The sequence below is a fragment of the Ostrinia nubilalis genome, chromosome 6 (genome assembly GCF_963855985.1).
Source record: "Ostrinia nubilalis chromosome 6, ilOstNubi1.1, whole genome shotgun sequence".
Taxonomy (NCBI): Eukaryota; Metazoa; Arthropoda; class Insecta; order Lepidoptera; family Crambidae; genus Ostrinia; species Ostrinia nubilalis.
In genome coordinates this window covers 4,623,009-4,637,605 of record NC_087093.1, presented here as the reverse complement: position 1 = coordinate 4,637,605, position 14,597 = coordinate 4,623,009, and the positions used below count along the sequence as shown (strand labels likewise).

General features: G+C 36.7%; 2 protein-coding genes across 2 annotated transcripts; both read right to left on the bottom strand.

Moving 5' to 3' along the window:
- Positions 1-313: 313 nt before the first annotated feature.
- On the bottom strand, positions 314-5,214 carry LOC135072428 (uncharacterized). Its single transcript, XM_063966328.1, has 9 exons — positions 4,929-5,214; positions 4,386-4,532; positions 3,981-4,133; positions 3,357-3,519; positions 2,757-2,992; positions 2,092-2,209; positions 1,679-1,872; positions 1,099-1,228; positions 314-720 (listed from the first exon to the last, which is right to left on the bottom strand). Exons 1-9 carry the CDS (start codon positions 5,052-5,054, stop codon positions 350-352), a joined length of 1,638 nt encoding a protein of 545 aa, XP_063822398.1. The 5' UTR covers positions 5,055-5,214; the 3' UTR covers positions 314-349.
- Positions 5,215-5,694: 480 nt separating this feature from the next.
- LOC135072429 (uncharacterized) lies at positions 5,695-11,298 on the bottom strand. Its single transcript, XM_063966329.1, has 3 exons — positions 9,255-11,298; positions 8,255-8,390; positions 5,695-7,541 (listed from the first exon to the last, which is right to left on the bottom strand). Exons 1-3 carry the CDS (start codon positions 9,279-9,281, stop codon positions 6,253-6,255), a joined length of 1,452 nt encoding a protein of 483 aa, XP_063822399.1. The 5' UTR covers positions 9,282-11,298; the 3' UTR covers positions 5,695-6,252.
- Between the last annotated feature and the right edge of the window lie 3,299 nt (positions 11,299-14,597).

Here is a 14,597-nt window from a genome sequence, read left to right as displayed (position 1 = left end):
TTTATGTAAGGTTTACCTATGTAATTAAACGGTGCGCATTTTTATTTTTCGTGCAGCGTGCCTTTGCACAGATATACACACATACTTATCTACTAATGAGTAATCACACGAAAAGCCTTTTATTAAAAGTATATCAAACTGAATGACAAGAATCGAGATATCCAGCTTGAGTGTGCTATCTTCTACTCAAGAATGAATTTAATATAAAAAATCATATTTGCAACTGATTATGAATTTGCATTTCATTTTATCCAAAATGTATGAATTCCAAAAAACTGGAAATAAAACATAAAACAAAAACCAAAACAAAAACATTGGAAAAAATAATTTATATTTCGCTTAAAATACACTAAATAATTAAAGCTCCTAATAAAGGAAAGGCGTCGTTGGGATCCTTTAATCTGAACCTAAATCTGTTTAGGAGACCGCTGGCCGCCACCGCTACATTGCTTCGGGGGGTGATGTAGGAGTTTGTGTGTATATTTTGTATCCTGCTTGCGACTTCCAGGGACCTGCAGTTTTTGATTTTGATCCTGATGCATTGTGATGGGTCGAAGCGTGTGGGTTCGAATATTAGGTCTCTGTGGAGACAGTTCCTGAGGCGGGGTAGAGTGGGGATGAACCGCACTTTAGGTCGGGGGATGACGGGCCGCACCGGAATGTATGGCATGTCTTCCACAGATGTCTTTTCTATTTCGTCATCTTCGTCTGCGTCTGGTTCTGAAAGAAAAATACAATAATCAACATCTCAGTTATGATGTTTGGTTGACAGAAACTTGAGTCAATAATATAAAACGAGATGCAAAATAGACATTTTTAATAAATAATAACTTGATGTAGGTTAAAATAATACATTGTAAGAAAAGCCGACTCATTATCAACGTATTCTTTTCGATTATTATTTACTTTCAAAAACAAACCCTACAAATGAAGTCAAAATGGATGTAAAGATCCACACAAACTTGTACAGAACAGCATTTAGACAGCTCGTAAAAGGCCTGGAAAAATGGAAATCCTTGGAGCCCTTTGTCCAGCAGTGAACGTCATTTGGCTGAAACGAACGAACTGGATGACTTAATTGAATGGTGTATAACTTACTTTGTAAAGGGAATAGAGTCCGCCGCGGTAAGATGGAGTCGCCGAGCATTTCATAAAGCGCGTAGTCGGTGGACACGTAGTCTTCTAGGTACGTGGTGGGCTCAGATCTGAGCAGGCAGGTCGATGCGTCCTGGACATGGCATTAGAGGCATTAGGCGTAACGCGGCGTAAATGCTAGTATACTGTAAACATCTAAAGCCCGGTCTCCGAGCACGTAGAATTTTGTCCAATGACCCCAAGCTACCCATCCTTATCGCTCGCGCGTAATTATGTTGCTGTCGCGCTCGCACACTCACTGGGGGCGCCCGTCGCACAGTCGCGACAGCAATATAATTACGCGCGAGCGATAAGGATGGGTAGCTTGGGATCATTGGACAAAATTCTACGTGCTCGGAGACCGGGCTTTATAAGTTTATCTACTCATCAATAAAACAGATGACCTCATAAGGTTGCACGAAAGAGCTGGATGCAGGCCGCTACCAACCGGCCAACCTTTATATCTTTGGGGGTTGGGGGTGGTCTATGTCCAGCAGTGGAGGACATCCTTAGGCTGAAACAATGATGATGATGAAGCACTTACGAGTATAGTCTCCCTAAGGTCAGGCAGCAGATGATTCCTCCTGGGAGTGTGCATCCACTCATCTAAGTGTTGCAGATGGTCATCCAGGCACTCTATAAGCGCCCTTCTTCCTAGAGCAATGACGCACTTTATCATGGGTGCGGTCAGTCGCTCTTTAGTGCCTTGCGCTAGGTAGTCAAAGAGTATGCTTTTACCTGAAAAAAAAAAAGAAAATTACAAGTACAATATTAAATCTTTAAATTAATTATAGGATCACAGTTTTAGGCTGAGTTCCACCAACTTATTTTTTTAACCGTGATGATAACGTGTTTTTTGTACATGAAGTTTGACAGACTTTTGACGTTTATTAAAGTTTAATTGAGATGATGGAACCCAGTCTTAATATCTAACAGGAATAAACTGTTTCAACTTACCTATTGCTATAAAAGAAGGCCAGGTACGTGTGATTTTCGTGAGTATTGCAACCATTTTATCTGATAATGATCCATTTCCTAAAATATTTGACACCATCACTGGAAATAACCGTTGGAACTGAAAATAAAGGGTAATTGTAAGCGTCTTGAATGATAGCTCATTTCAAAAGCTTTCTAAAACGACCTTTTATTGGGTGGAGATCAATCTATTTCAAAGTCAAAGTCAAAGTATTTATTTGCAAAGAATAGGTATTGTCAAAAAAAACATGATACAATTTCGGAGATATGACGTCTCCCTGTTTTACCCCTCGCTATCCAGTTGCAGCGAGGGGTAAGACAGGGAGGCGACATACCTCCGAAACTGTTTACCACCGCCCTGGAAGATGTCTTCAAGCTTCTGGACTAGACCGGATTCGACATAAATATCGACGGCGAGATGGTACCTCGATATTATCATTAATTAGCTTTTGCCCGTGGCTTCACCCGCGTGAAATTTATTTTGCCACAGATCGTCCTAAATTATAGCCTATGTTATTCTGGGTTTATAAACAAAAATAACGTATAGTTTCATCAAAATCCGTTCAGTAGTTTTTGCGTGAAAGAGTAACAAACATCCATCCAGACATCCAAACTTTCGCATTTATAATATTATTAGGATAACTTACCTGTTGCTGTATATTGGTGTCTAAGCTGCACGGATTAGAACAGAGAGCATCCACCATGTCCAGAACGTTTGACTGCAGCGGTTTCTTCGCTGGCACGTTCAGGGCATTCAGGTTATCGTCGTTGAGAACCAGCACCGCCAAGTTGAATAGGTTTGGGAATATCGGCCCGATCCGTGTGTTCTTTGTGAGATCTTCCACCGCTATTTCTTTCGGTTTCTTCTTCAGATTCAATATTGCTGGGAGAAAAGACATTTTATATTAATACAAGTGGCCGCACGCGACTTCGTACGCGTGGATTCAGTTTTACGCCCTTAAAGAAGAAAGTTTCTCAAAATCCCGTGAGCACCTATGTTCTAAAGGGAACCCCCATCCAAAATTTGAGACCCTAGAAGTGAGACCTACGAGTGGTCTGAGACCGGAGTTTCATAATCTTAGTAAAAAACTAATAAAGCGGTTTATTGGAGCTTTAACAGACACGATTAATGTAAGAATTAGAAAATATTGGCAAATGGACGAATACAAATTATTATAAGAAGAAGAAGAAACTATTAATCGCTATAATCTCATACATGCTTGATCAATATTTATTTCTTCACTCACCTCTGGCTACTTTAGTGTAATAATTTTGTAAACTAACGCTTATATTGCTATTGTTATTCAGACTTTTCTCGTCGGTGATCCACTCGACGGACACGGTGGGCAGGGTCGAGAACACGTAGCTTTGCGGCGTTAGCGCCGCTTCGGTTACGTTTATAAGTGTATCCTGAAAGGGCTAGTAATTAATGATACGAAGAATAAATACATGTATTCGCTAAAGACTTTAGATGATTAATTCGGCAATAAAATCTGTTTTGTATGTTTTTTGTTGCAAAATCCCGTGATAATTTATAGTAAACTAGCTTTCCGCCCGCGGCTTCGCCCGCGTGAAATTTCATTTGTCACAGATCGTCATAAATTATAGCCTATATGTTATTCTGGGTTATAAACAATAATACCGTAAAGTTTCATCAAAATCCGTTCAGTAGTTTTTGCGTGAAAGAGTAATAAACATCCAGTCATCCAGACATCCAGACGTTCATTCATCCAGACATCCAAACTTTCGCATTTTTTTTTTCCCATTCTATTGTGCCATCTGTCTTTAGGAGCACATTCAGCAATATTTCAATTTTTATTCATCAGTCAAAAAAATTCAATATAATAATTGTAGTTTAAAATATTACATACAACTGGGCAGCACAACTTCTCATCACCGAGGGGCACGTACTGGGTGACAGATGTACCGACCACTGGGCTGGTGTCCGTGAGGCTCATCACCGTGTTCACGTCCCAGCTGTCTACCCGGGTCTTCTTGAACATCTCACTGTGCAGTGCTATTGTCTATAACATAAATGCAAACATTTTTCATGAATTTAATAAACTTCATTTTAATACCACATTAACATATTTAGCTAGATACTATAAGTAAGAGAAACCTGTTTCTAAATATTTAATGTACTCCTGAGCTCTTTACAAAATGTGGTCAAAAATCCTGCTCACTTCTAGTACAACGTGTTATTCAATTTTTTTGTGCTATGAAATTATTTGAGTTTGATAATAATATTGAGAGGAATTTTCATTAAAATATCTTACGCTAATCGTCTGTCGCAGTTTGTAGCTGACATCTTCGGCAAGATTTGCGGCGGCTTCTGGATTGAGTTCACAGGCCACCTGCTCCGCCATGCACACAATGGAGTCCGGCCCCACTCCAGCAAATCTGCCTTGTGACGTACTTCCATCCTGCATAGAATATTATCAAAGTAATATTAGCACTTCTATTCTAAAGAATACAAGAATGAATATAGAAGCTTTAAAACATTGTTAAGCTGTTATTTTCTAAGATAATTTGCAAGCAGTAATGTACAATATTTTCTTTTTGTATTATTTATTACAGATCAACATGATGTAAAAAAAAATGTTTCCCATAGGACCCAAATACTATTTTATAGATGAAATGTTAGAGAATTTAATTGAAAGGCATACTATAAAGTACAACACGCTGTTTTAGATTATTGTTACATAGTAAATCCAAGCATAGTGCCTTGTTTATAGACATTGCTACCTATGTTTAGAACAAGCGCATGTCAAAGCGCAATGGGCGAAGACTGGAGAAAACGACTAGCTGGGCTAACATACCTTCTCAATCAGTGGTGGTGTATCGCACTGGCTGGAACCGCCAGATTCAGAAGCGATAGACTTGTTTCTATCGCGACTACTGCTCGACTTTTTAGAATGATTCTTGCTGCTACTCGAGCCCGACATTTTAGACGCGAACTTCACACACTCATGGCAAAATTAACACACAAAATACAGACTAATCTCACATTTACAAGACAATATCAATCAAATGGAAATCGATAATTTTATGAATTAAAACATTAGTAAAATTAATCCCATGCACTGTTTTCGCGTTTTTCGTCTGTGTTTGACAGTAATGACAGTGACAGATAACAGATTTTTTTTAATCTGCGTTTTGTACTCTATCAATTACAAAATTAATAAAAAAAAATACTTATTTTTATTTTAAATTTTAATTTTAATTAAGTAAATCAATTCGTCACAAAATATTGTACTATAGTACAGAATGAAAATTGAGGCACCTGTGATTGTAACGCCTGGCTCCTAAACAAACGTGCAATCCATCGGTTTTTTTCTTTTTTGTAGTGTGTACCGACCGACTGTGTACCATTCAATATTTCATCAGAAAAATGCGCCCGTAATTAAATAATTTAATTTAATATTATTGGTCTCATATTGTGGACCTCGCAGAAAGTTTGCTACACTCGCTTGCAATCGACGAGCAATATCTTAATTCAGTAGGTACCCTTAGCACGAATAACTCCGGGCCCTATAGATAAGAGGAATATGAAGATAAGGATCGACTTTTAGAAAAGCAACAGTATTACAAAGACATTATTTTATTTTACCTAACTAGGAAATCTTAAATTAATTTATTACTGCATAAGTACAACGTAACGTAAACCTAGTTATTTTTGAGAGATTCACGTTAATACAACTGAATAACACGTAGCACGCAGCACGTGGGCGTCGGGCCCCCCGCCGATTGATGTTGATCGGAATTCACAAGTCAATTTATTATAATTAGCTATTATATGTATTATAATTATTAAGACAATTACGTGCAGTTAAGTTTTCATGTTTTAGCCCTTACTTACTATTCCTTAGATTCTCCTAACCAACTTATCTACAGTCTACACTAATATTATAAAGAGGAAAACTTTGTTTGTTTGTTTGTTTGGTTGTAATGAATAAGCTCAAAAACTACTGGACCATTTTGAAAAATTCTTTCACCATTCGAAAGCTACATTATCCATGAGTAACATAGGCTAAATTTTATTTTGGAATAAAATAGGGTTCCGTAAAATATGTAGATAATGTAGCCCACGCGCGCGAAGCCGCGGGCGGAAAGCTAGTTTAGAATAAAATGAACATTTTAGCATTAAACTCTTAGGAACTCTTTTGTTTCTTCTTTGGAGATGTTGTCATCCGGGTTTACGAGATTCTTGTTTTTAAGGTCTAGTTCAATTTCGGTTAAAGTTCGACCCTTCGTCTCCGGTAACTTTATCCAAAAAAATAAGAGCATAAAGAACATTAAACAGGCGGTGATTGAAAAAAACCCATAATAGTCTAAAAGTGCGAACAGTGCCGGAGACACTTTAAGAAGTAAAAAGCAGAAGCCGGTACCGATGAAGGCTACGATGGTGTTGCAAACACCACGGATCTCTAAAGGATACAACTCGGTGGGAACAGCTTCCAGAATCGGAAACAAAATCACAGCTATTATGACTAAATGACCAAAATACATTACAACATTACTCAAAACTATTAGAGAGTTATCATAATAATCGTAATTAAAGTAGAGAGATATACTCAATCCAATAAGAAGCAGATTGTTCAATATCCCTGCAGGAAACAATAAAGTCCTGAAGTTTATCTTTTTTAACAATATAATCGTAAATCCACTCCCAACAAGGCTTATTACATTTAGCACCATTATGTATAGCAATACGTCCGACTGTCCGGTTATCTTCTGGAGAATAAGTATCCCAAAAGCGCCAGAAATTATTCTACCGCAAATCATTTTGTAGATGTTAAGTACAGATGATATAAGCAATATATTCCAAAAGTACCTTTTCGTGGCTGCTACCTTTAATCGTTTAAGAGTTACTTTCATAGCGTTGACATTTTTTTCACTATTGTCAAACTTAGATTTTTCCACATTAAGCATTGGCTGGAGTTCCTTCTGTGCAGAGGGTTTTATTCCATGTAGTGATGTGAAGGCCACCTCGCACTCCTCGAATCGACCTTTGGATGCCAGCCATGCCGGGCTTTCGACACAGAAGAAGGGAATAATTAAAGATAGAAGCGCCGGTGCAATGGCTATCATGGCAGCCTGTCTCCAGCCTACATCAATACCCACATATGATCCGGTCATCGCCCCAATTCCAGGGGATACAGTGGTTATGATTGCGAGATTCAATCCTCTCATTTTTGCAGAGCTGCATTCGGCAGTCATCATGTATGTCGTTGGTATATTGCCTCCGAACCCGACGCCTGCCAACAGCTTCGCGAACATCAAGACATAACCATCTCGTGCGTAGTACAACATAACCCAGTGTATTAATATTGGGACGTTGAAGATAACTATTGTGAGCCTTCTGCCGACTTTCTCTGTGATTAAAGTTGCTAGTAAAGTGCCGACCACCATTGTTAAAAACATCACGGACACTGAAAAAAATAAAAATATCATTATTAGTTAATTTTGACCTTGGTAGCTAAAACGAACACAAAACAATTGTTGTTCAAAAGTTAAATAAATATTGATGCGAACTGTAGGTACAGATTTTTTTTTTATAAATAAAAAGATTATTAGTAATTTGTTTTACACAAAATACTAATAGTCCCGTTAGCCCCTCGTTCTAAGCTAATAAATATGTTTGTGTCACGAGTGGGCTCACCATAATAGTCGAGCGGTGGCGGGATTCGAACCCGCGTTCCCCGGATCACGAGTCTGCCATTCCGACCCCTTCACCGTTCGGCTATCGTGGCTTTTTCTTTCTTCTGTGAGCATAGATTATTCTAAGTAATTAATCTAAGTCTGTGAGTCATTTTACTGCTTGTGATTTTTAAGTGGGAATTACCACCCACCACCGCCATCAACCACGATGAATACTACCCGTTCGCGCTAAGTTTGCCGGTCCGTGGAATGCGTGTGCCTCCCCCAACCGCGATTAAACGCAATTAGTTGGTGATTAAACGCAATTAATGTGTCTTATTTCACGTAAATACACAATTTTTATCAATATTAATAATAAAAAAATATTTTCAATATAGCTTGCTATAGTTAAAGACGATTCCCTTCGAGTGACGTCATATCGCCAGCGGCAAACTTATCGCGAACGGATTTATTGACATTAAAAGTAAAGAAAGCTATCACTTACTTATCCAGGATACAACTTCGTCAGTGAGTTGTAAATCTTCTTTTTCCTCAAATAACCCAGCGACGAAGGGGGCGGTGTGCCCCATAATGTAGCTCTCCGTAAAAGTGTTCAACCCCATCCCAACTATGACGAGCGTCTGTAAAATTAGCAAAATTAAGTCAGCTCTGTCCTGTATAGCCAGGATCTACAATGTGTCTGGGGAAGTAAATAGTCATCAAACTTTATGGTGATCTATGGACAATTTTATCGATGAAAATACTTCAAATCTGGGGTTTGACCCGCCTCTCGCCGAATTACAAGAATTTTAGTGTTTAATTTTTAGATTTCACCTCTTCCTTTAAAAATAAGAAACAGCATGGGCACCTTACACTGATAAAAAAATATTAGGTATCATTCGACATCTAAAAAAATTACCTATTACTAGAAGTAGAAACAAAACCTTAACATTTTATGCGAGTAAGGATGGATTTAAGTAAAAAATCGTGACATTACTTTCAGTTTACGTCTTTTCAGTTACCTATTTTAAAATATCATAAAAATCAGGTCGTTAAATTATGTTTTATTTACATTATGGTTTATTTCCACTGTCCCCACTGGTGGGAATTTAATTCAATACTGGTGGGAATTAATTCAATATTTAAAAAATATTTTTTTATATATCCGTTGTACCCACCGGCCGAAGGAGTGGCGACAATGGGAATAAAAAATAATTCTTATTTTATTTAATTCCCACTGTCTCCACTACTTACTGGTGGCGACAAGCCTAGTGGGAACAATGGGAAATAAGGGCAAAAATATTAGGTACTCTACGTCACTCTTTACTTCCGATGCTATTGTTAAACAAAGGGACCGTTCTATTTTCATAGGTACTAAATTTTACACAGTCTATCGACTAAATTTATAAAAAGAACAAAACATTTATAAATAAACGATTTTTTGAAAATTATTAATTTAGTAACAAAATTTATTTATTTATTTCCATTCTTATTTAGGTACTTACCATACGACATTTCTCCGTACGCCCCATGGCTTTTAAAAAAATTCACTTTTGCGAATGGCAAGCCATAATACCACTGTCACCACGACCGTCCGCCAAAATGAATCGATGTAATTGGAATAGACGCATCGAGACAGTTTTAAGTACCACAGTATAATTTACAGCAGTACATAAAACGTACATTAAATATAAAACGTCTTCAAAAACAGCAATTTCTTAAGGCCGGGTAGCAGAGAAAATGGCGAAAATGAGGTTTTCATTTTTCATTTTTGAGGTACTAAACAGTAAAATTAAAGGCTAAGATTTTTATTGGGCATAGTTGAGGATATTTTCTAGGGCTATTAACGGATGGAAACACGATTTGATGAAGTTGACTCGATAGAATAAATTCCCAAAGTTACCTCTATTCGTTTTCTATTTATGGTTTTATTTTTAAAATAAGCGATTTGAGGTTCTAAATCTTATACTAAACTAAAGTTCAGAAATAACTTGAGGGCTTTTAACGGATGAAATTTTTATATTGCGTCTTATTTAGTTACTATGTTAAAAAATGTGGAAAAAATCGTCCATGACGGCTTGGACAATCTCAATCAGTCGCGCGGTGGCGCTTACGGAGGACGGACGCGTGTCAGTTTTTTGGCCGTGACAGTTCGCGATTTGTCAATATTTTTGACAATGATGACTTTGATGAGTCACAGTATAATAATATCAGTGTTGCTGGAGAAAGCTTAAATTTTTGATAATTAAAAATTATCAATTTTGTCTACCTATTGAAATTTAAATCGTTCGCATCCTTTTAAACGAAGACTCTACTCATGATACATAGTACATTCCTCAAATATGACACAAAACCAATGAGTTAAAATTACATTTTAATAGTACCTACTACATACAATCGTCTTACACTCTTTAGAAGAGCACACTGACACAAATAAATAATAAAAAATACTGTCTAAGGTCTGTAGCTAAAGGTCTAAGCTGTAAGATAGAAGAATCTTCTAGCCAAAAAGATGGCAGATGCAGCAGATGTCAACGGATTTAAAACTGGAGTTCATATGACTCCTTGTAGACTTGAGTCTCTAGAGCGTCCCTTCCTCCACCATGCGTAAGAATTTTCACAAAAATACTGTCTAAGGTCTGTAGCTAAAGGTCTAAGCTGCAAGATAGAAGAATCTTCTAGCCAAAAAGATGGCAGATGCAGCAGATGTCAACGGATTTAAAACTGGAGTTCATGTGACTCCTTGTAGACTTGAGTGTCTAGAGCGTCCCTTCCTCCACCATGCGTAAGAATTTTCACAAAAATACTGTCTAAGGCCTGTAGCTAAAGGTCTAAGCCGTAAGATAGAAGAATCTTAGATGCAGCAGATGTCAACGGATTTAAAACTTGGAGTTCATGTGACTCCTTCTAGACTTGAGTGTCTAGAGCGTCCCTTCCTCCACCATGCGTAAAAGTTTTCCAAAAATACTGTCTGAGGTCTGTAATAAAAGTCTAAACTGCAAGATAGAAGAATCTTTTAGCCAAAAACATGGCAGATGCAGCATATATCAACGGATTTAAGACTGGACTGGTAATGCACTCCAGGTAACCGTGTGTGATGCTTATTGCTCATAGTGATTTTCGATACAGAGCCCCGTACATACGTTATACATAAATTATGGAAAGAAAACACCCAGACCAATACAAACAAATATGTATGCAATTTTAGTATGATATTTTTATCTATTAATAAACAAAAAGACTGAACAAAATTGATGCGTGTACTGATTAATGTAATTAACCACATGCAAAGCTTTGTGAATTGCAACAGCTATAATTTATTACACAAGTAAACACGATTTTTGAGTCTAAGTTCTATAGTGCTGATTTTGATTAATTTCGTCTAACTAAACTAGGAAAAAATACTTTTATCTAATAAAGTTTGCTTTCGTAGCAACTAGAACGAAATTTCAAATTTTAAGAAAATCTAATAATTTTAATTCAATCAAATGCGAAAGCAAGAGATAGAACTTTAATTTATGTGTTAATCACTTTTAATTACAAAGAACAATAAAGATAAACGTCAAAACACTTAAAATGAAACAGAAAGAAGCTTTAAAAATGAAGATTTTTTGTTTTTCTTCTGTGTACGTAGGAACTATCACGTATTAGACTCCAAAATATGTAGTCACCCATCATGTTTTCATTATATTGTCCTTGATAACGTTGTTCAAAATTCATCACATCTTGATGAAACCGTTCTCCTTGCTCTTCTGAATATGCCCCTAAGTTATCTTTAAACTCTTCTAAGTGAGCATCTAGCATATTTACTTTAAGGGACATTCTGCAACCCATGAGTTTGAAAATACTTATTAAGCATATTAGAAATTAGATCTTTATACATAGTTTGCAGCTTTTTTATTGCCAAGAAATCCATGGATTACTGCTTTAAGACTGAGCCACGGTTGTTTTTCGTGGGCGTTCAGTAACTCTAGGAATTCTTCACTGGCCATTATTTTTTTAATTTCTGGACCGACGAAAATACTAGCTTTAACTTTTTCATTGTAAAATGCACAAAAGCAAACTTTATTTGCTATGCATAGACATAGAGCCTCTAGGTACTTTTAGATGTAGACAATCAGAAAATATCAATTAAATAACAAACTCAAAAAAAAAGTTTTTTTTTGTTAACTTGTGTTATCCAAGCTCTAAATAATCGCTACTACGAGTAACTGATCATAAAATGTTTTTCCTATCGCTCAAGCTCCCGAGGATCTACCGATAGGTCGGGTGACGTAATCTTGAAATTCTTTTAGCCAGCGCGGAACTTCCGGAAGGTCGGGTGATGCCACGCCTCTTTGAACCGTGTTTACTTTGGCAGTTATATTCTATATTTATTCGATTCTAAAATATATTCCCAAAAATTTTGAAAGTTGTTTTAATTTGTATCACTTGGATATGATTTGTATTAAAAAGTGCTGTGAGTGTGATGTGTGACGCTTGAACGGAAGGAAGTCAACCTAACCTAACCAACTGCGTATTTCTAAACTGCGTATTTCTATACTGTGTAGCCACGAGAGCTCTTTGGCGCGCTGTCTTCGGCGAAGTATTGCGCGCGCAGATTTTGACAGCGCGAAATACCTACTTTAGCAGAAATACCAAGCCTTAATCGTATCGATTTATTTGCATTACGAGACCTTATACGTTGAGATAAGATGTAGTACTTAGGCAATAATTAGTTATTCATTTTGCAGTATTTTTCAAGAGCAAGTTTATTCAACAACAAACTGTTACATAAATCAGTATTCATACTTTTTAAACTTTTGCTTCGAAAACAAACATTAGCTAGAACTCACCCGGATTACCTACATATTTTCGTACTGATTTATCTCTACTGGTACAAAAAGTTTAATTGTTTTTACTATTTGTCGCTACTAAATGGGTATTAATTTTCTACTGTTTTGAAATTGCAAGTCAACCTACAGCCTTGGCCAAAAGTATTGAGCACCCCCTAAATACTGCTTATACATGATAACTATATAAGATACTCAAAGTTATTTGATAAAAACCTTTCTTTGACAGGTTTTGAAACATAAACTCACGGCACAACGTGCAATAAAACACGTTTCGAGATGTTTAGCTATGATACTGTAGTATTGTTAGTCTTTGAAAAATCATAAAAAAACTTCTTCCGACCTCGCTGCTGAGTTATCAGCTGAAATTAATACGCCGATTTCTGCAAGGACAACTCGCAGAAGACTCCAAGAAGCTGGGCTTAAGGGCTATACAGCCAGAAAGAAGCCATGGCTCTCAGAAAAGACCAAAACAGCTCGTTACGAGTAGGCTTTAAAATTTAAAATACCAAACTTTTACCGAGGAAGATTGGAAAAATATTGTGTGGTCAGATGAATCAAACTTTGAGGTAAGTTAGCCAATATCATGTAATAACAATACGCGACAATAATATTATAAAACTATATTTGTAAAAATAAATATTGGACCGAAAAACACTTAGCAAAATTTCGTTACTTTACAGATTGTTGGCACACCTGGTGTGACATTTGTCCGTCGTCGAGTAGACGAAGAATTTACCCCGGAGTGTGTGGTACCTACCGTCAAACATGGCGGCGGCAGTGTGATGGTCTGGGGGTGTATGAGCGCCGCAAGACTTGGGGAAATGTTTGTGTGTGAAGGACGCATGGACTCTACAAAGTACATAAACGTTCTTGAATCCGCACTTCTGCCCTCGTTTACAAAACTTTTTGGTGACATCAACATGAAGAGCGTCAAATTCCAGCAGGATAACGCACCTTGTCACAAAGCTGACCGAAAGATGGCTTGGTTTAGTGACAATAACATCGAGCTGCGTGAATGGCCTGCGTAGTCACCAGACCTGAACCTCATCGAGCATTTGTGTGGTCTATTGAAGCGCAAGGTCCAGCGCCATTCAATAAAAACAAAAGAAGACCTAAAACATCGCTTGCGAGAAGAGTGGAACGCTTTAACATGTGACGATTGTAATAAATTAGTACAATCTTTACCAAAAAGAATTTCTGCAGTAATTAAGGCGAAGGGTGGTCCAACAAAGTATTATTTTTTTGTTGTAAATAAACAATATAAAACTGTTAAAAACTGTTTTGATTCAGACACATGTATAATTCCTTCAAAATTAATAAATATCATGGGTGCTCAATACTTTTGGCCAAGACTGTATGTATTTAGGCTAAAAAATTCGCCCAGTGTCTCTCTACAAACAACTACAAATAAATAAAAATTAATTTCGCGAGGACTAAGTAGTTTTTCTTTTAAGGGCTGATTTTTCAATCGTAAGATATCTTTTAACTGAAGAATAACCTTGTCATTTTGACATATTTCCCATACAAAAACTGTCAATGTGCCAAACTTATTCTTCAGTTAAAAGTTATCCGAAGATTGAAAAATCCAGCCCTAACTGATATTTCATTTTTAGATAGCAATGAAACTCTGTGGAAATAGCTGCTATTACGCAAGTAAATGTTTACTTATTTTTTTAAACGTTTTTCCTTCTTCTGTAAAATAAGCCTAACTACAGTCAAAAACCTGCGACCTCTAACCGTTTTTGTTGGGTAAAAAAATAAATTACCAACTCATTTGAAAATTGTTTATCTATATCCTTTTGTAAAACACTATTAACCGTTAGATTATGGTTGATTGATTTGCATTTAATTATGTAAAGAATTAATTTACATTCAAGATAAGTAAAAAAAAAGCCTCAATGAAACTGAAATACCTTTTTAGCAGGAAAATACTTTTCGCTGTTTTTTTATTTATGTTCATTTGTATCAGGTATGTTAGTTTTATGTAAAGTTTTTTCTAGAATATCTATTCAT